Source organism: Aedes albopictus, chromosome 1 (assembly GCF_035046485.1).
Source record: "Aedes albopictus strain Foshan chromosome 1, AalbF5, whole genome shotgun sequence".
Classification (NCBI taxonomy): Eukaryota; Metazoa; Arthropoda; class Insecta; order Diptera; family Culicidae; genus Aedes; species Aedes albopictus.
The window spans coordinates 187199679-187221639 of NC_085136.1; the positions used below are offsets into that span (position 1 = coordinate 187199679).

Below are 21961 nucleotides of genomic sequence, written 5' to 3' on the forward strand. Positions count from 1 at the left end.
CTACCAATGGTTCGGGGTACCCACCCTAGTCCTTGACGTCTTTTCGTAGGACAGCCGGGGACTGGGGCTGGCGATGAGGAGAGGTTTACCGATGCGAAACTTGTGGGGGTTGCAAAATCCCTTAGCGTAAGTAAAGCCCCAGGTCCGAACGGAGCTTAAAACCTGGCTTTGAAAGTAGCTATTTCAGAGTTTCCCGGGATGTTCAGATCTGCTATGCAGAAATACTTGAACAAGGGAAGTTCACCAGAGATTTGGAAGCCGCAGAGCCTGGTACTTTTGCCAAAGGCGGGGAGGCCATCCGGAGACCTATCGGGATATAGACCAATATGCTTGATCGACACAGCGGAGAAGGTGCTCGAGAAGATCACCCTCAACAAACTGTTGAGGCACATCGAGGGTATAAATGGTCTCTCGAGCAACCAGTTCAGCTACCGGAAGGGGAGGTCGACTGTTGACGCAATCTTGTCGATTATAAAGACCGCAGAGATAGCTCTGGATCTAAGGAACGTGTTCAATAAGTACTTCGAAATTCGCGGCAATGGCAGCGTGTGTTAGACAGTTCTACCATGGGAAGGTAGACCCACAATGCCTACACTGTGTGACCTCTTACTTGTCACATGCGGAGGCAAGTAGAGGGTCCATGTCGACACTTTCGGAGAGCTCAAATCGCTGTACACGCGGTATCAGTTCTTGATACTGCTGTAAAGTTGGAAGCAGCCGCGGTGTCGACCCTGCCTGCATTTCGAGGACAAAGGGAGTGGTAAGGAAAGGATCGCTCAGGAAGCTGACTGAGCGCCAGCATGCAACTTTGGTGGAGCGAGTCATCGATGTTCGTTGATGCATGGCTTCGCAGCTAACCTTGAGGAAGGGATATGCATTATCCGCTCTCTGAATCAATGCCTTCTTGGTTCCGGAGAGACGTAGGGTTTCGCGGTAATGGGAAAGTGTTTAGTGGATTGGGGTTTTAGTCCTGTCTTCTACTTTGCCTGTAGAAGATGATCCCTAATGTCACGCTACCTGGACCGAAAATTCAGCGAAAAATCATGCACATAAAAAAGGGAATGCTAGAGTTAGTGCATATTTACATGAGATATCATGTAAAATTACGTTACGTTCGTGTAAATTTCCGCTAATAGTCACGTAACCGGTTGGTGTCCATGATGGTTTACGCGATGGTTGGCGGAAATTTACACGATGGTAATGTAATTTTACATTATATCTCATGTAAAAGTGCACTAACTCTAGCATTCCCTTTATGTGCATGATTTCTCGCTGAATTTTAATTACATTTTTTTTTTCTGTGTGTTTGAGCAGAGCATCCCCTATTGCTTAGTGAAAGTACACCATACATTCATTTATTTAGTTAACATCAAATTCATGATAATACTGAATCAACAATTTGCCGCCATAATACTCGATTTGCAGCTGCAGCTCTCCAACGTCGGTCACGCCCAACGCTCGCCAGATCACGCTCCACCTGGTCCGCCCATCGTGCTCTCTGCGCTCCACGCCTTCTTGTACCAACCGGATGGTTAGCAAACACCAACTTTGCAGGGTTGTTGTCCGGCATTCTTGCAACATGCCCTGCCCACCGTATCCTTCCGGCTTTGGCTACCTTCTGGATGCTGGGTTCGCCATAAAGTGCAGCGAGCTCGTGGTTCATCCTTCTCCGCCACACACCGTTCTCCTGCACGCCACCGAAGATCGTCCTTAGCACCCGTCGCTCGAAAACTCCGAGTGCTTGCATGTCCTCCTCGAGCATCGTCCACATCTCGTGCCCGTAGAGAACCACCGGTCTTATTAACGTCTTGTACATGGTACATTTGGTGCGGGGGTGAATCTTTTTTGACCGCAGTTTCTTCTGGAGCCCATAATAGGCACGACTTCCACTGATGATACGCTTTCGTATTTCACGGCTCACGTTATTGTCAGCCGTTAGCAAGGAACCGAGGTAGACGAATTCTTCTACCACCTCGAAAGTATCCCCGTCTATCGTAACATTGCTGCCAAGGCTTGTCCTGTCTCGCTCAGTCCCACCTACCAGCATGTACTTTGTCTTAGCCGCATTCACCACCAGTCCGACCTTTGCTGCTTCACGTTTCAGGCGGGTGTACTGTTCTGCCACCGTTCCAAATGTCCTAGCAATAATATCCATGTCATCCGCAAAACATACAAATTGGCTGGATTTCGTGAAGATCGTACCCCGGCTGTTGAGCCCGGCTCGTCGCATAACACCTTCCAGGGCGATGTTGAATAGTAGGCAGGAAAGTCCATCACCTTGTCGTAGTCCCCGTCGAGATTCAAATGAACTGGATAGTTCACCCGAAATCCTTACGCTGTTCTGCACACCGTCCATCGTTGCTCTTATCAGTCTAGTCACCATACGTATGACCGTTTTCGTACTTCCACCTGTCTGTCTGAAGAAATATAGAACAGATAGATATGCGTGGCTTCGTGGTCGTGCGGCTAAGGTCACCAAGCCTTTAGTCGCATCGCGCTAAGGAGCGCGGGTTCGATTCCCACCGCAGCTGTCAGGAAAAGTTTTCGGCTGTGCCACTGGGCGTTGCATGCTAGTCCGTTGTCTAGTGTCGTGCTTCCTTCAGAGAGCAAATAGCTTACTGGAAGCATACGTGTCTGTGTCTTTAAGGTGTAATTGTCAGTAATTTGAACTAGATTCAACTGGTTCGAGCAAGGACAAATCTATGGACGGGAGCAAGAGGTGATACCAGGACGAGACTTACAGGAGACGGAAGAGTGCCCCAAGGCCGGTATACTGATAAGAGCACAGGTTGCAGCACCACTTATTGTTTCTTTTATCAATCTTGAGAGGATTCCGGAAATCTCGTTATTGTTTAAAATTTTCCATGGGTTTGTACGGTTAATTCAATCGTATGTCACTTTGAAGTCGATAAGAAAACTATACGTTTAGTTCTGATGTTTACGACATTCTGTACTGTAAATATATGGTTCGACCCGTCGATCCCACTAATACATTTTTCATTTGGCTACGCACATAAAATTTCACTAAGGTCATAAATGAGATAGACACTTCGTGTGCGACCTGAATACTTGATTTTGTTCCATCCAAGTTGCGCGTATCACCTTAACTAGTTTCACCCGAAAACTATGTTTGGACATAATCTGCGAAGACTAATTTCTTTTCACTGAATCGTACGCTGCTTTAAACTCATTGAACAGATGGTGATTCTACAACTTATACTTCAGAAACTTATGTAGGATCATCCGCAGGTTGAAATGTGATTCGTTGTTGATCGTCCCTCACGACAATCAGCTTGGTAATCACCGACAAAAAGCTCCTCAAGAGGTCTCAGTCTGTTGAACAGGGCATGCGACAGTATCTTAAACATCAAATGGAACCCCTCAGGTTGTTGGGCAATTCTTCATCCTCCCAGATCATTACCAGAATCTGGTGGATTGATTGATAGAGCTGTTCGCTTTCGTGCTTAAGAAGTTCAACAATGATCTCGTTCTTTCCAGCAACCTTGCTGTTATTCAGCTCCCGAAGGGCCTTCTCAGTCTCATCCAGTGTTGGTGGCTTCACTGCTTGACCGTCATCCACAATGCTTATCATGTCCCTAAGTACTCCTTCATCATTACCATTTAACGAATTCTCGTAGTTCTCCTTCCACCTGACTGTCACCATTGTTTTGTCTATCAGTGAATTTCGTTCCGGTCATTGCACATGGCGTACACTGGCACAGTCTTGTGCCGCGCGCAGTTGCACAAAACCTCTTCATATCGTTCCTATCCATGCTCTTCTGCGACTTAGCAATCACACTCTCTTCATGCTGCCGTTTCTTACTGCGGTTCTCTTCCACTCTTGCCACCCTGTACCGCTCCCTGATGAACCGGGTACCGGCCACTAGCATTTGACTTCTAGCTTCGACTTGTCACTGCTTGAGGGCTGTCCATTAATTATGTAAGGGTTAATAGGGAGGATGGGTAGGTTTGAGGAATCTTACGCGCTATACAACAATAATTTTGGTTTCATACAAAAATTCTTACAAGGGGGCTGGGGGTGTCAAAGAATCCTGAAAATTCCCTAACGTAATAAATGGACAGCCCTTTGATAGATAAATCCCCAATTGACATCTCCACATACGTTCTTGAAAACATTTTATATTAGAAAGATTTGGTCATCTAATAATTATTGCAATCGACAGGGGATACACTTAAAGCCTGTATCCACAATAATCGGGACACAAAAGTACGGCAGTAACTCTGCACTGAGTCTATAAAAACTGGCCAAAAAATAACTGAGAACTCTTTGATGTATGTTTATTATTTATGCAAAATTTCATAAAAGTCGATGCATTACTTTTAACTGTGGATGAGAAACAAACAGACGATGTTTTTAAGATTTTGTACAATCATCACCAATTTTCATTCGCATACTAGATGGTTCTTTTCCGCTACAATTCAAAGTTCTGTGAGGATAGTTATGAAACTTCGTGAGCAGTTATGATACTTATAGAGACACTTTCTTGCCAAATTTCATCAACTTGTATCAATTGGATTGAAAGTTACTGGTGTTGATATGGGATAGTGTTAGTGAAAATGTTGCATGTGTTTTATGTGCGATGTTTGTCCATTCATAACTTTTGAATATCTCTGTCAATTTTCATGAAATTTTCACAGTAGGTAATTGATTGTGTGTATATTATGCCTGCAAAATTTGGTGATTATTGGTGTAGTACTTTCAACAATACAATCGAAACAATAAGAGGTGCTCACTAATTCTTGTCTAAAGGGCTAAAATCACGGTCAGCCCCAATGTATGTTTCGACTATAAAATTGTTGATAGTGCATCGATTTTTTTGAAATTTTGCCTATGTAAGTAAAGTAAATTGAGAGGTTTGTGTTCAAAATTTCAGTCATTTTCTTTATAAAATTCAAAAGTTACAGTGACGACAAGCTAAACCAGGGGCTGTACAAAATTCAATTGCTCGCGTTCTACTGTTTCATTGCTACAACAAAAGATACGTCACCGATTCACATGAAATTTTGCAGGTGAAATGAACACATCTTAAGATATTATCATTCAAAATTTCAGCAATTTTAATGTATCTATTGCAGAGTTACAGCTATATTTCTGTGTGCCGATTATTGCGGATACAGGCTTTATTCTGAAGAATTAATTTCATTATACTTCACAGTAACCTTCATGAACACGATTTTAGATCCATGTAAAAAGTTACAATGAGTTGCCAAACACATATTGAATTCCTTCGAAAAAAAAAACCAAGCATACGGTAAAAAGTTGATCTTTGCGATGGAATCAATTATCCTGCCTAATTCACTTACGGAGTAAAAAAATGGTGACGTTTATCAACCAACTGACGCAAATTTGATAAAAGAAAAAAAAGGCGAAATGTGATAACAGTCCAGTGATTTGCCATTGCTGAAGTAGCTAATCACCATGAATGTTCGTAAGACGTGGACCTTGGCATTACCAACCATGTAATTATTGTAACAAACAACAGAACCACACTTCGTCATCCGTGGAATGAACAATTGATTATGAGAAAAAAAAAATGACTTTTTTTATACAAGTTCATATTCTTAAGAGTATCCATTAATAATGTATTTTCATATATTACATCCATAACTCCATTCTTTGCTAGGACATTGTGTTAGTGAGAAACACATTGAGTGTTGCGTTGATACAAGTACTGTACAGTGTCTACAAATTATGCTTTCTCTTCTGCTTCTACGGTAAGCACGCGCTATTGCTCGCTATCAATCCATAAGAATATTATCATGGGTATTTATCCAATCTTCTGTTACTTCAGGCCAGTTGCTCACTGGAGGACTAGCGCCAATCGACGATTTATTTAGACTTGAACTTATTATCACCGGCTTATTGAATCCTGTCGAAGACAGGATTATATATTTTACATTATCTACACATTTTTTTTTTTCAATGATAGTGGTGCCCTTCAAAAGGGAGGAAGAAGTGAAGGGTTTACAGAATAAACGAGACGAGTCTTGGTTTAGCCAAGCAGATAAATTTTGGAATGCTGAGGCCTATATCCTGCTATGCAATATTGATTTAACTCTCCGTAGAAAAATTAAGAAAATCGTCATCAATACATTTCCACAATTGAATTGAGCAATTTTCTTATACCGTTACTCACTAACAGCAGATAACGCAATGTTTTCATTCACGATGAAAAACATGCATTCCTTGGATACAATGAAAAATGCGATACCAGGTCTTAATAGCAGGCACTGCTGGGCAAAGGGTAACGACGCTATCAGCGGCAGCTAATCTTTTCTCGAGTGAACTGATCCATCGAATAGGCACTGATGATAATACGAGTTTGAGTGCAACGTTCGTTTGTCAAGTGGGAGCTAGAGATAGGACTGTGTGTAGTCGTTAGACTCCAACGAAATAATTGCTAATTGCTAGAAGAATCTATGTTTTCCATTTCCGCTAACACTAGTAATAACCTCACGCTATGTCTGAACTAGCAGATTATAAAAAATGAATGTACATCGGGTTTCTTTCCACAGAATATCAAAATTCGTGCTATATTATTATATGCAGAAACTTTTAAAATATTTCATCGGGGAAATTTAGTTTTTTTCATCTTTTTAGCTGTTTTTCATACAAATTTGCATGAAATTCACATTTTCGGCCAATTTCTCTCCCATAGAAAATGTATGGAAAAATTTTCACCGATAGAATATTTTGAAACCTTCTGCAAATGAAAATATAGCTTCAATACTGATGTTTGGTGGAGAGAAACCCGATGTACATTCATTTTTATAATGTTCTAGTTCAGACATAGCGTGAACCTCTTTCGCGTTAGCCTAATAACTCTGGGAGTCTAACTGTCCCTAGTCTAGTTTGGTGATAAACTATGCATGAGCATTGATTGTTCAATCTAAGTAATGAATATTACTCATCGCTAGTAGCAGTAATCTAATGACAAATGGAGAACATACAAATAACCTTACAGTAGTAGCCGTACGTGATATTGGCTGCTAGTACCATGCAAAAATAAAACAGGGTCACGACGAAGCGACGGCAAGCTGGAGAACCAAGCGTCGTCATAAAGAACATTTCTGAGTATTACTCATCCGGCAAGTGGCAATTAAACGGTGAAGCGTGGAACCAATTAATTCTGTGCGAATTTATTGCTTATATCCAGGTGTCGTATAAAGGTAGAACGGTCTTGTAGTTTTCAGGGTAATGAAAAAAACATTTGTAGTACACTGGCACCTATTGTGATATATCTATCAAAATGCGCAAATGTGAAAATCCCTCTTTTCGGTCAAAAGGAGGGAATTTTGGGCGTAACACGGAGATTCACATTGAATGTTCTTATTAATTAGTACTTCAAATCAAAAATAATAATTCTCTTTACGCATTTTTTTTCAATCAATTTTTCAGAGTTCCTAACAACCAATGTCATATTGTTTCAATTTCCGGGTTTGGTTAAATCAAACAAGTTTTTTGTTCGTGTCTTATTCAAAACAGAATTCCGGTTGAATCGAACTGATAAAGAGTTTATTTTAATAAACATATTTTTCTCTATATTAAAAAAAAAATAAAAAATACCACAACAATGTGTTGCCACAAGTTCCCATCCTACCATCCTTTCGTCACGTGGAATGTAACAACGAATCACAACGCTGCTATCGTACCCTGTCTGTCTGTCTAGTGCTGTTCATTGTCATTCTCCATGCCATACCATATCGTACTTGTTAATCATCGTCATCCTATGTGGTGTCAATGGTTCGATAACGAAAGGTTGAAACCAGTTTGGAATTCCGATTCTAAAAATCAACTACTCGTTCTATACACTTTTGACGCCTTATTTTTAAGGCAGTGTTACCATTTAAAAACAATGAAGTACTTACATCAGACGAAATTTCTTACATTTGGATTAAATCTGACTTAATCATGCTCCATTCCGAAGTCACATGTATGTACCGTTAACAATAATGATCAACGCACTGCCACCGCCGTTGGTTTCAACAATAGACACACAGCTGCCGTGTTGTTTCAACGTTGGTCTATTTGTTAGTACACAACAGAAATCCGTCCGAACTCAGTGCTGCTATTGAGGCCGGAATGACAACATAAACAAAACGCCTTACTTCCTCTGCCGGCTCCAGCAGCAACGCCGCACCACCATGGCAATGGTTGTGATAATTGCGAGACGACTAAGGTGAATGAACAAATAAACAGATAGATAGGCGGCGATGATGCGTTGTGTCCGTCCGTAGTGAGACACAGACTACGGTATGAAATGCGTCCAAGTCAGAGCGGTTATCATGGTGCTTGATAAGAACGTTGTAGCTTCTGAGGCTTTGTTCTTGAACTATGTCGTGCTAAAATCGGGCGATACGAGGGAAACGGAGGTGTAACTATTAGGCCTATGTGAATCATGATAGGGAAAAAATGTTTTGCTGTTCGTTGTGGTATTTCTTTTAAAATTTTTAACTTCTAATGCATTCACCAGTGTTTTTAGTTTACGCATAAATGTTCAACTGCGATGTGGAATCCCACAGAATAAGACAGTAGGGGAGCTGCAAATAAGCTCCAGACCTCAAATTTTTAATTTATCTTCAACTATCTTGCGCTCCGTTAGAATAAGAACAACACAAGCATGATGGTTATGGCAATAGGACGGGACTAATTTTAGAAAATCTTTCCGGGATATGCGCCACCCAGGATTTAATTGAATTTTTTGATGGAGCAAACTTTCAAAAAAAACATTTCAAATTTAATTTTCAAACATAACATTTCTAGACTAAATCGGTGATTGTGCTCAAAATTGCGATATCTCCACTGGTTTCCGAGATATTTGAAAAAAAAAATCAATTATGTATGAAAATTAAATTTGGAAAAACAAAAAGTTCGCTCAAATATTCCATATTCATTAAAGCCACTTGCTGGAGCTTAAATCCGATTGGAAATCATTGGAGATGTACCATGACTCCGTGCGGCTTCCAACATGACATCAAAAGTCACGTTTTCAAAAGCACCCTCGATATCTAAGACAACACCCAAATAAAATTGCTTTTGACTGAATGCTTTCTCAGTAGGATTTATCTCATCTGCTCCAGGTGATTTGAAAGAAGCCAATCTATCAAGTGCCCACTCAGTCGATTCTAAAGTTATGTTATTCCTGAAGACAGAGAATAATAACTACAAGAAAAGGTTCATCCGAATATGTAATACCCACACATCCAGCGAAACTACACTAAACATTCTTGAACTTCCTCAGCAGAGGAAATGAAATCCCCATTTGGCAAACAAAGTTCGGTCTCTCGGAAATCCTAAGATTTTGCATGGATTTTGTTCAACCGACTGACTTCACTCAAACTGGGAACATTTGTACAATGCTTTTTAACTGCCGGATCGTTCATCAAACTGAAGAGCTTTCTGGTAGGCCTTGCGAGCCGACTCGAAAGCCACTGATCCAGCCGAACGTCGTCTGTTTCAATTCTTTCTACATTGTTTCCTAAGCTTCGACAGATAAGAGTTCCACCAAAGGTAGTCTGGTAGTCTTCACAGACGCATACCATGAAGGTTGTTAAGTAATCCAAGATCAGCACTACTTAAGTGTTCCATCATAATGGCGCCTTTCAAGTTAATGTCTAAGCTATCCCAGATGATATGGTGAGTATCAGCATCACTGGCTAAAAAATACCGGAAGGCCTTTGGAAGTGCAGCATACGATGACTTGCTTGGAAGCATGTGGTAAATTAACCGAACAATGAATATATGGGTCTTCAGTTAGCCTAGTGGTTAAGGCTTTAGATCGCCAATCCGGAGACGGCGGGTTCGATTCCCGTTCCGGTCGGGAAAATTTTCTCGACTCCCTGGGCATAGAGTATCATTGTACTTGCCTCACAATATACAAATTCATGCAATGGCAGGCAAAGAAAGCCTTTCAATTAATAACTGTGGAAGTGCTCAAAGAACACTAAGTTGAAGCGAGGCAGGCCTAGTCCCAGTGGCAGTGTTGCGAAATGAGCGAGTACTCACACAACTAGTCAAACTCACGAGTGAGTATGAGCAGTACACCTTAAACTCACCGTGAGTATTACTCACATTTGAGTAAGCGCTGTACAACTCACACTCACTCGTGAGTATTGACGTGCAGATACTCACTCACGAGTATGCTTTACTCATATTCATACGGTAATCTAAAATTTATCTAAAGGCTTGGAATCCTATCAAATTTTAAAATGGTATGTTTTATTGGGGCGCATGTATTGAATCAGTAGACAAGGTTGCTTGTCAATAATTCTATTGTTTTTTTTTTCATTCTAGTGAATTGTATCTTACTGGTAGTTCTAAGCGCTCCGTTAAGGGCGGTCCTGAAGAGGTCCCCTTTGAGCCCAAGAGCTCAACGTGAGGGCTTTTGTTTGAACTCAAACCTCTTGTAGACAGAGATCAATCCCCTGAAATGGCTGTCATCCACGCATAACTGGGGTGAAGCCAAAAATTTGGTGCAGGACGTGGTGCTGATTTGAATGGGCGGTTGCATTAAGCTGAAAACAGTGATTTTTTCTGTTAGTGCAGGCGTGACATTCACATATAATTGAGTTCAGCGTTGTTTTGAATGGACGAAATGTATTTCCATGCTTGTGCGTCTTGTAAATTTAATAAAGAACAATAAAGGCATTGAACAAATGTGTAAACGATCGTTTCTCAAATGCACGATAATTCGTACGACAAAGTTCGCTTCCGCACGTAGCAGATTGCAAGGCAGGCTGAAATTTCGTAAACGAGCCCGTTCAAGAACTAACGCTTTCTTCAGGGGGTTGGCAGAGATAGCAGTTAAGAAAAAGTAATTTTACGGAATCGTGTGGTGTGTTCGATTGGTATTTGACAGTGCGATAGCAGCAGACCTGCTGCAAAGGCGCATATAGTGCTGAATTAATACCATTTCAGCTGCTTATTGGTTACCTGGGTGTGATTACTGGCCATGTTACTGGTAGTAATTTGCTGGGCAGTTTTTTTTCTTTTTAGGTCCGAGGCTCATATAATTAGGGTGGCCCAACTTTATATGAAAAAAAAAAACTAAGACTTGAAAAAGCTCATGGGATTTCTTTAGAATTTGTTCCTTTTTTTTCATTCTTCAATCACTTCTTTACCTAATTTACAGCTCTTTTGTCCACCCGGGCACTGCGTGAGCGATTCCAATTGGAAGCTGTACTTACACTTTGTACAGCTCCTAAATGTATTCTATTATAATTCTACTAGATCGAACTGGATTCCGTTGCGCTGCTTTCACTTTCTACACTATCATGGTAGAATGATGAGCACGAGGATGTTGATGTGTGGCTCTTGTTCCTTTTCCAGTCCGATTGGGGGTCCATTATGAGTTGTCGTTAGCCGATATCCAGGTTTCCGGGTCCGTTGGAGCATATGCTCTGAAGAGGGTCAGGTGCCAGCCACTCTCGGGGGGAAGAGCAACTGACGAAAAATTGCAAGTGCCGGGCTGGGATCGAACCCATGACCATCCACTTATGAAGTGAACGTGTAGCCACTACGCTACGGGCCCTGGAAATTTGCAAGGGGCTAGACACGTATTAGCATAATTTGTGTATAAGAAGTATATTAGTATATTTACGGTATTTTAATATATTACCCTAGATATTACCACATTATTATCAAAGTAATCGTAGTGGCTGAAATCAAGGCTATGACAGATGAATCATAAAACAAACATTGTTTATCTGATTCCGTAATTGTTCAGTGCGGTTTTTGAGGCTCGTTTCTTATATGCATCTAATTGAGAGGATAATTTCAAATTTTAAATTGTCTTTCGAGGTCGTTTATGTATGCAACAACATTGATGGAGTGAGAGTTATATGCTATGCATGGGCAGACATCTATGGTAATTTCCAATTGATGATTTGTTATGCATATCATTTTTCAAACTTTATTTTATTACCAGTTTCCAGGAATCATCACTTGTAACTACAGCGATTCGACGGTACAAAAGAAAAGAAAACAAGTTAGAATAAGTGCATGAACTTCATGATGGATGTATAGCGAAAATAATCTGTTTTGAATACCTCCAAAGATACTGGCCTAGACAAGCGGATCGATGAAAATAATTATATTTTACATAGAAATAAAAACAAATTAAAGCATGGTACACATTTTTACTTTACTAACACATTCATATTTTTGGTCACGGTGATGTAGCCTTCAACGGCCACTCATGGTAGAAATTTGTCACTTTTATCGTAGGATCACGCGTAACTGCAGCGCACACTCGAGCCACTCCTCGTCCGCGCATCTGTCGTTCGAGCGCTAAAATATCGAGAGATCTTGCAACGCCACATTTGTCCCAGAATTTCACCTAAATCAATAGAGGTACTCACTAAACAGATTAAATGGCTGCGTAAGCAATGATTTTCTGCTTATTTGAAATGTTTCATGATTTTGCGAATGAAATAATCAAAGATTGCCTTGGTGATCGCGACGTTTAATCAGTTTAATCATTTTACGCTGTTAACTGAATCCCCGTAATATAAAATGTGTTTGATATTTATAGGCATACAAATTTAAAGTTCAATAACTTACCAAACGATTAGTTTTATCCAAATAGTTTATTTTTTGGCTCGGACGAGGATGAATGAATCGATTAAGTATCAGCTTCGCCACTGACAGTCGATTGTTTACGGAATAAATCGGTCGCAGAGTTTGCTATGATCATGGCTATGATGCACAAATAGGGTATGTGTACCGTTCCTTGGCCTAATATGCCAGCCGCCTTGACAATTTTGACCATAACTCGTGAATTAATAGCAGTATAAATGATGTCTTCACTCTATCACGCACTCTAGGCAGTGTATGATCCTGCAATTGGAAGTAAACTAGCATAAATATTCAAGAACTTACTTAATTACGTTGAAAAGATTCGATGCGATGGTATGCAACGTTGGTCTACGGTACAAAAATTGGCCTATTAGTGGATACAACGTTGGCCTATCGCTTTCCAAACGCTAGAACCACTTATTCTATAATTTTTTAATATTTCTGCTGAAGTATTATCACTGTTTGTTCACCAATCTTGCTCTCAAATTACATTTTTGGAGCCAAATTTTCACATAACTATAAAGAAATAACTTAAACTAAAGTTCTTTCTTAATTTAGTTACGAAAACAATGCAACTCCATTTTTGTGTTATATTTTAACAGTCACCGCACACAAAATCTTTCTTCCCGTTCGTTCTTTCTGGTTCAATCGCAAGCAATGTGGTTGACGTCACTTTTTCGATGTTGTTGACGTCACTTTACTGATGGGCCAAGATTTGGGTACATAGTGAAATAAATGTCCTCAATATTCTGCCCACATTTATTTTGTAAAATAGTTATTTTTCTTTGAAAACAAATATACAAGATCATAATTGCGTCTTTGACCGTCGCATAAAATGTTCAATTATCGAAAAGTCAAATCGAAATGTTCCAGAATCAGGCCATTTATGATCATGTATATAGACTACCCACTAAGCCGAAGAATCATGGCGTCTACAAAAGCTAAACAAAGTGACATTTTCATTCAATTTTAATGCTCCAAAATGTTAAAATTGAAACGAAATGTTACAGTTGTGTGGCGCATAGCTTTTCCGATCTCCAGTTATGCGTGTTTGTTTGAGTTTTTGGTTAACGTTAAGATAGGCCGAATGAGGGGACTATGCCAACGAAGCAGCCCGATACCCTATATTACAGTATACTATAGTATACTAAGCTAAGAATTAAACATGTCTGGCCCCTTTGGAAATTTGTTCCTTTTGTCACCCATAAGTTCCAATAAAGTTTTGTTTCAATTCTATCAAGTCTTAGCACTTTTTTATGAATTATCCAGCAATTTGTGCTGATAGGGCACAAAGTTGTACCGGATTCTAGCAAAAAATTGCTTAAAAATCAACTATTCGTTTTGCTGGTTTTTGCTTTGCTGGATGCGTTTAGTGTGTAAGTTTCATGTTCGAAAGTTGAGTACTCAAGTAAATTTACTATTTTTTGTAAATGCTAACTTACAAACTGATCAAGTGTTTAGTATGAGGAAAAACGTTACTTTTCCTTACGGAATAATAGAACGGATTATTTTTCCGGGCAGAAAAAACTACAGCTCTTTTAGATTTACAAAGGAGGCGTTACCAGTGTAAAACTTTTTTTCCTTACTTGCCTACTCAAGCAGTTTTGAAGCGAAACCACTATTTGTCCATTATATGCCCTATATTTTTGCATAGTAATAGAAACTAGCCACATGGGAAAAAACGATCAAATGTATGCAAAAAAGAAAAGTTTTAAATGTTTGGACCTAGGAGATGCTGTAATTGACCCTACCATTTTTAATTTGAAGGTAGGTAAATATATGCCAAACATCTTTATTGAATACCGTAAAGTGACCCGACGTATGCGAAAAAAGTTATACCATTGACAAAGTGTGGTAAAATATAGAGATTTCCTAATTGATGATATTACTTTACTTACCTACGCATGGGTAAACAATAAGAGTTTTTAGCCTATGGTGCCAAAGCTCTCGAGCAGATGCACCTTTCCTCGAAAACTGTGCCTTGTATATAAATAATCACCATTGCAGTACAGAACAAACGAAAACATCTTTTCAAACCAACAAAAATAACTTACTCACTAAACTCACCGTGAGTAAAATGAGTAACTCACGCGTGAGTAATGACGTCATACTCTCGCGTGAGTATTACTCACAAGTGAGTAATACTCACGCGAGAGTATGACGTCATTACTCACGCGTGAGTATACTCATACGCGAGTAACTCACAGCGTGAGCATTACTCGCAAATGAGTAAGGTGAGTGAGTATTTTTTACTCGTGAGCATGAGTTTCGCAACACTGCCCAGTGGGGACTTTGAGCCATGAAGCTCAGTGAAAATTGTCAGTGACAGAAAAATGAATGAATAAGTGAGAAAATTCATTCACCAAAATGAATTTTATTTTGATCCCTCGGTTGAGAATCATCAAAATTCAATTTGAATTTCACTCACTGAAAATGAACATAGCACATGCATCTCTAGTTGTAAATTCAGAAATGAGTGTAGCAACGTTTGCGTTGTTGACAAGCGCACATGCTCGAGGCCGCTTTGCGAGTATGCCATTTCAATATTGAATGTTGCAAACACCGGGTTCACAAGGTTCCCTAGATAGAAATTCCCCTTACAAAAGTAAGGTTCTTGGAGTAAGGCCACTTGGGCTGTATTGAGCTATCCTAATCGTAGTCACTACCCAAAATAGGCAATAAACTCTTTGCAAACCCAGCCAATGAATGGCAGCAATAAATTAAGATCGGTGTCGTTTTGAAAACGCCAAAGGCGAGGATGCACAGAATACAATGTGTAAATTGCATAATGCGAAACAATATAGGACACAATTTCAACTAATTGATAACATCTGCATAATCCCGCCCTTATTTAACCTCGAGTTTAAGACTAAAGAAGAGGAGCTGATTGTTTCGAAGAATCACAAGGTCAACTGCACCATTGCTCCGGCTAGTGAAGTAAGGGCAACATACTGTGGAGGGTGCCCTTGTTCTCCACAGGTTCCGTTTGCGATTAGGTTTTTATTAGACCACCCTAGCCATTCATTCCTAGGCACGGTAAGCATATAGCCACATCACACCATGAATTGGCCGGGGTTCTGCTAAACCAAACTAAAAGCCAAAAAGTTTATTCCGAGATATTTAAGGTTAAAGTTCAACCACTCACAAATAAACAACAAGCTAAGATTATTTGAAACTTTTCCGCACACATGTAACTTACAAGCCTTTATTAACCATCAGAAATGAAGAATAAATGAAAATTAACTGAAATCATTGATATAATTACATTTAATTTCTCAGTACTTTGCACTCAGTTCACTCTGGCTGAACAAAAACATTGGAATATGGTTTATAGTTCAGTGTGGCTGACTGTGTTTCTTTGGTTCAGAGAAAACCAGTCGGATTGTGAAAAACATCTTGATTTTTCATCGTTTATGAAGTTTGAAATCGATATCACTCACAATCCTTTACATGAATCAGAGAGGACGCGTATAGGATGGTAGCACGGAGGTCTCAAAATAAGTTTGAAATATGAGCGGCGGAAGCCCATCCAATTCAGCCCTTCCCACCCATGTTTTTTTTTTCATAGGCAGTGCATGTGCAGGCACAGAGCAAGAGTGATTATGTCAAATGATGTCCTTGCATGTCCTGAGGTCCTGAGATGTGAAGGTGGAGCAATTTGTGTACTTCAAATTTATGCTGGTCGAAGAAAACCGGTTAAATGTTCTGCCAAAGTGAACTAAGACAAAAATCAACAATCAAAAATATGAAAGAGATTCAAACTTGGATCATTTCAGTGATAACCAAGCGCGTTACCTCTAGGTCATTTCACCTAGCTGAAGGTCAGTTGTTAAGTCTGAATCAAGTTTTAAACATTCTACTTAAATGGCGTTTTCGCGAAAACGCCATTTTTCGATCAGCCAAAGTGAACCAAGTGTTTGATTTTTTTCAAGCTCTATTACTCTAATTAGCCTTGTTGTTCAATGACGGCTTCTGTGTTAAATTATCAGTATGAGGAGTGTCGACATATTGCAGGTATTCAAAACCATTTGATTTTTGCATTGTTCAGAATAAATTGATTCTAAAATGCAGTGGATTTGGTTCGGTCTGGCTGAATGTGATTTGGAAAAATGGCGATCAGCGCTATCGAAACATAATTGGATCCTCCAACACCCACATTTCTAATTACGTGTTCAATTCTATCAAAGATTGTTACTATGAGTCGATTAGAAGTAAGAAATCTGACGGTGATGAGGAGAACTTGAAATGTTCATCTTCTGGGCCAAAACTGAAACTCTGGTTGGATGCAATTTTATTTTTTGTATGTTCTGCCACACAGAAATTTTAAATTTACTCCACAACGAGCTGTCAGAATTACTGGATTTTTACATGGAAGGAAGATTATCTCATTCTTCATCCAATGGTTAAGAAAACTCAATTTTTCAAAAAATGGTCTTTGGTTCGGTTTAGCAGAACCCCGACCAATTAGGGGTCACTTGTTGGTGGACTCTTACCACCGGAAAAGGCGGTCCGCAGTGCAATGCTTAGCTAGTTGAACTTACTGCTATCAATACTACACAGCTATCAAGGTTGATCGAAAAAAGAAGTCAATATCAATCATTCGGGCCCGAACAGCCGATAAAACGTCCAGAAAAACGTAGAACGGTCTGCTGGAACAAATACACATGTACTAAAATATGTACGTACTATTGAAGAACCCCTGGCCTACTCAACATCGTAGCCGTAGACAATACCCTTCCAGCATGCCTCAAAAAGGTCGCTGAGTGTTAATGGATTGACTAGATTCGTTAAATATCAGCCCAAACAAGAAATTACCACCGAGTGTAGAATAAGCATCAAGTTAAAATACACTATACCATAACAAGAAGTGGCATTACTCACAGAGCCCTAAAATGTGTTTGTATTTTTCGTTGAAGGGCGTGGGCTCATCCCGCAGTTTAGTTTGACCCCAGTTGTGGTATCGTACGAAGATGTTTGTTTTATAAATTGAACAGTCCTGAGGTTACATCATGAAAAATCCTAATCGAATAATCTTTAGACAAACTTTAGTAATTCGGAATATGAGTCGGGATGGGAAGGTGCAAATGTGGTTCGACACGGCCTTCACAATTCCTGATAAAGCTCATTCTTCATGGCGTAACGTCCCAACAGGGGCAATACCTGCCTCTTAGCTTAGTATTCTATGAGATCTTCTACAGTTAGAATTTCTTCTTTCAATGACCATTTTTCATTTATATATCGTGTGGCAGGAACGAAGGTCCTCTCTGCCGTAATTCTGCAAAGTGACGTAAGCGACATTGATAGTTTTGGCCCATTTTTTGGTTATTATGCATGAAACTCTTGCTCATCCTCTAAGTTTTTTTTTCCATAGATGATAGATTACGACTAGATCTTGCATTCTATTACAGCAGGAATACCACAGTGTTATTTTTACACCAGATATTATATAAAATACACCAGAAAACAAATTTTAAATGGCGCTTACGTCACTTTGCAGAATTTCGGCAGCTCTGTGCTCAATTAAGTTATGAAAAATCCATTATAAAAGTTTCTCAACCGACCTGATACACTCAAACCTCTATTGAGGTAATGGGTCGGGACTGCCTAAATAGATTTTTTACCTAAATGGGTTCATTACCTAAATTGGACTCAGTATATTATTTAAATGAAGTACAAGGTTGCAGAGAAGTTTAAGAAGGAAGAAAGACTAGGAGATTTAAAGGGAGTTTCAGAGGGCTTTCAAGGAAATTTCAGGAGAGGAGGGACTTCAGCGGCGTTTTCGGGGGGATTTGGAGGGATTCAGGTATGTTACATGGGGTCCGGGAGAATTTAGGGTTTTTTTCATGAAGTTTCAGTGGATTTTCAGAGGGTTTCCTAAGGCGTTACATGAGCTTTTTAGGAATCTATGGAGGGTCTCAGGGGGTTTTTGAGGGAATTTACGAAGCTTCAGAGGATTTTCAGCAAGTTTTCGCAAGGTTCGATAGCACTAGTTTACAGCATTTTTGAACTCGGTAAGCTGATGATCATTTTTGGTGTAGAATCATGCCCTGAGTTCGAAAACGCGAAAGAAAAAAATTATAGTAGAGCGGAAATTTTTTCGACTTTCCATACAAGGTTGATGATTTGAAATCGATTTTTGTTCTATTTTGAGGCAAAGTCGCTCACTTCAAACATCTGATTCTCCGTAATCAATGCTTCGATACAGCTGAAAATTTTACTGTAACTCGCCTATATATGATATGTCGTCGAGAAAGAATTTTTAAGTTGTTTTTTTCTTATTGAAAAAAAAAATACATTTCTTCAAAAAATTTTGAGAATTTGGCCAAAATTTAAGAAGCTCGTCCCTAAAGCTCGCCAATATCTTGAATTTCATCAATCTGACGCAAAACCTGTAATCAAATGATCGAATGGTATTGTACTCAGCTTTCAATTGATGAAAAAAGATTTAAAATTGGTTGAACAAAACGCAATATATTTAAATTTTAGTAAATTACATATTTTGGAAAGTTGTAAAACTCGATATTGAGCTAAAACTCAAAAACTGTTTTACTTAAAAAAAATTGAATGTCGGTTTCGAAATCAGCACTAAATTGTGCTTCAAAAGTTTTGGTCGTTGACAGAAGTTCACGATTTTCGTTTTATTTTGTAAACTTGTGTAGGCGTTTTCTTCTAGTCATGTTTAAAACGATTCCAACCTATCAAATGAGAAGCGTCAATTGTCTTCCACGAAACACGATAATCATGCAAAATTCTGCTAGACTGAAAAAATATTGAGTGTCGAGTTAAAGTCGGGTCAATTTGGACCAACATCGAACAACTGTTAGGTCTATGTTGGGCCCCCGCAATTTCTCAGATCCTAACCAGCGAATTTTTTCAGTGCAGTTAGTGCTTACTATAGACCCATCACATACAAAAAAACTGAATTGATTAGAAGACAGCTTTGAAAACGCGGTGGGCGTAAAGTGGTTGGCAGCGTCTAACAGGAGACCCTCATCTTACGCCCCCAACTGTCCTGAACACAATCAAATTCCGTTTAGGTATTGCGCATCGCGAGGTTATAAGTGCGACGATGAAGTGCGGAATCTCAAATAAAAGTGCGATTTTGCATCAGAACGTTCCGGTGTCTTCACCGCACTTATTCATTAGCTCGTGATGAATAAGTGCGGTGAAGACACCGGAACGATTTGATGCCATTTCGCACTTTTATTTGAGATTCTGCACTTTGTCTCAGTCCAGTTAGCAATGCAATAAACTATAACGTTACCTAACTGGAGGGACCTAAATTGATTTTATCCAAATGGATTCTACCTAAATGGAGGTTTTAGTGTATACAGCCCTTTGTCCTCAGCATGGTTTTGCTGATTCAATAAATAAAATCGAAATTAAAGTTAGTCCCTCCAGGACGAGTTTTTTATAACAATCTTGATGCTGTCGATCGCAAAAGCGAGAGGCAATTATACTCAAACGTTCTCAAAGGGCTATAATCAATTGAAGACAATACCATCACAAGGTCCTAGAAAAACAAACATTGTTCCATTGCTAATGAATTGCATTGACTGTTTCAATGACCGCCCTTGGGTTAGGTAGAGCGGCAGCTCTCGTCAAATCGTGAGCACCGGTCATTGCAGTTGTAATGAAAAGCTGCAAATGAAATTTGAATCGCGTTAATGTAATTTATGTTCCAACATGGTCCATGCAAAGTATGTCTCGCCTTTATGCTTCGCAGCGCTGTTAAATTAAACGTTTAGCTCGTCAATTCATAACGAGTTCAAACATGCAAGGATTTTTGCAATAGCTCACATAGTAGGTAGCTGAAACAACTACAGCAATACGGGTACCACGGCAGTACATGCGGTGGTAGATGACGTTTTCGTGCGGTTTCGCCGACTTAAGGTCCCATAGAACGGGCCTAGCCTGGTGGCTACCGGCTAATGTTTGAAAAGCCCATAGGCAGCCCTCAATGGACGGCAGAACGTCATGACGAAAGATCCCCTCTCTTCTCGTTTTATCTTTCATCATTTTTGCCTTGCATGTAGGGTAATTAATGGCTGGACGGTGTCAACTTTCAGGCCAACGTCACTTCATACCTACTCGGTATATTAGGTTGGTGGTCTGGTGAATAAATGTCAAACAATCCGTAATAAAATGTTCGCTTTAATCTCAAAGCTTACTTGCTTCTTATGTCTTGTACTTAATACACTAATTAATTCAAACTTTCAGGCATTATTGTCATTCCTTGACCTTTAATTTTATTTGATAACTGCCTTTCTATATTATGCATGTGTAAGATAATTAGGTGGATTAAAAAGGAACTATTGATAATAATTGTTCTACCAGATGCAACGTGACACAAACGTGTCATTTTATGAGATCCAGTTTGCCTCTCTCGCTATTTGAAAAGAAAGCGTAATCACTGACTGTAGGCCGTAATCAAATAATACCAATAATCGCTTGTTGGTAATGCGAACTTTGAAACTTAAAGCAAACATCATGGATGCAAACGTACTATGGACGTCCAATCGAGATATCATTAATCACGAGTCATTGAAAAACTGACGTATTGTTGCTATCGGAGGGATACATTATCTAATCTGTGATATATCGCAAATAGAAATGGTAATCCTTTTATTATTGTGATTTAACGGGCAGGAAAAATCAAAAAGCATGAGATTTAGCCGACCTTATGGCGAACGTTGACATTACAATAAAAATAAATAAACAAGTTCTTCATGGAACTTGGTGATTATCAGCGCTCTGGAACACCGTTACACTGACCAAATTTCCATCAGGTATGCTACAACCGTTGAATCTTACAACCCCTTTATTCCAATACACACTATTGGTAGAACCATGAGTTCTTCAACAAAGTTAAATGTACTACGTGTGCTTGCCTGTTGATTAATGGCAGGCAGAATCTTAGGGGCCAGTTTGTAAAACCCAGAATATCAATTTTTATTGACCATGGCTATGTAAATCCTGGCCATATTCAACATCAAATTTATTTGGTGCGGGGATGAATCTCTTTTGGCCGTAGTTCCTTCGTATTTCACGACTGACGTTATTGTCAGCCGTTAGCAAGGAACGAAGGTAGACGAATTCTTCAATCACCTCGAAAGTATCCCCGTCCACCGTAACTTTGCTGCCAAGGCTTGTCATGTTTCGCTCAGTCCCACCTATCAGCATGTACCTTTTAGTTTAGTTTTAGTTTTTTTCTGCAACCAATCCGACCTTTGCTGTTTCACGTTTTAGGTGGGTGTACAGTTCTGACACCGTTCCAAAGCAAAAATATCCATGTCATCAACGAAACAGACAAATCGGCGGGATTTTGTGTAGATCGTACCCCGCCCAAGTAACACACATGTT

At 39.6% G+C, this 21961-nt stretch overlaps 2 protein-coding genes across 8 annotated transcripts in view; one reads left to right on the forward strand and one right to left on the reverse strand.

Moving 5' to 3' along the window:
• Positions 1–21961, forward strand: part of LOC109423119 (ATP-binding cassette sub-family D member 1) — a 94817-nt gene that overhangs the window by 22179 nt on the left and 50677 nt on the right. The gene's annotated exons all lie outside the window — the stretch shown is intronic.
• On the reverse strand, positions 1350–14695 carry LOC134285384 (uncharacterized). Its single transcript, XM_062846013.1, has 2 exons — positions 6823–14695; positions 1350–6474 (listed from the first exon to the last, which is right to left on the reverse strand). The coding sequence occupies exon 2, from the start codon at positions 2381–2383 to the stop codon at positions 1376–1378; it is 1008 nt and encodes a 335-aa protein (XP_062701997.1). The 5' UTR covers positions 2384–6474; positions 6823–14695; the 3' UTR covers positions 1350–1375.

Excerpts from the sequence above, each read along its gene's own strand:
- LOC134285384 (XM_062846013.1), bottom strand. The coding sequence starts at position 2,383 with ATGGTGACTAGACTGATAAGAGCAACGATGGACGGTGTGCAGAACAGC.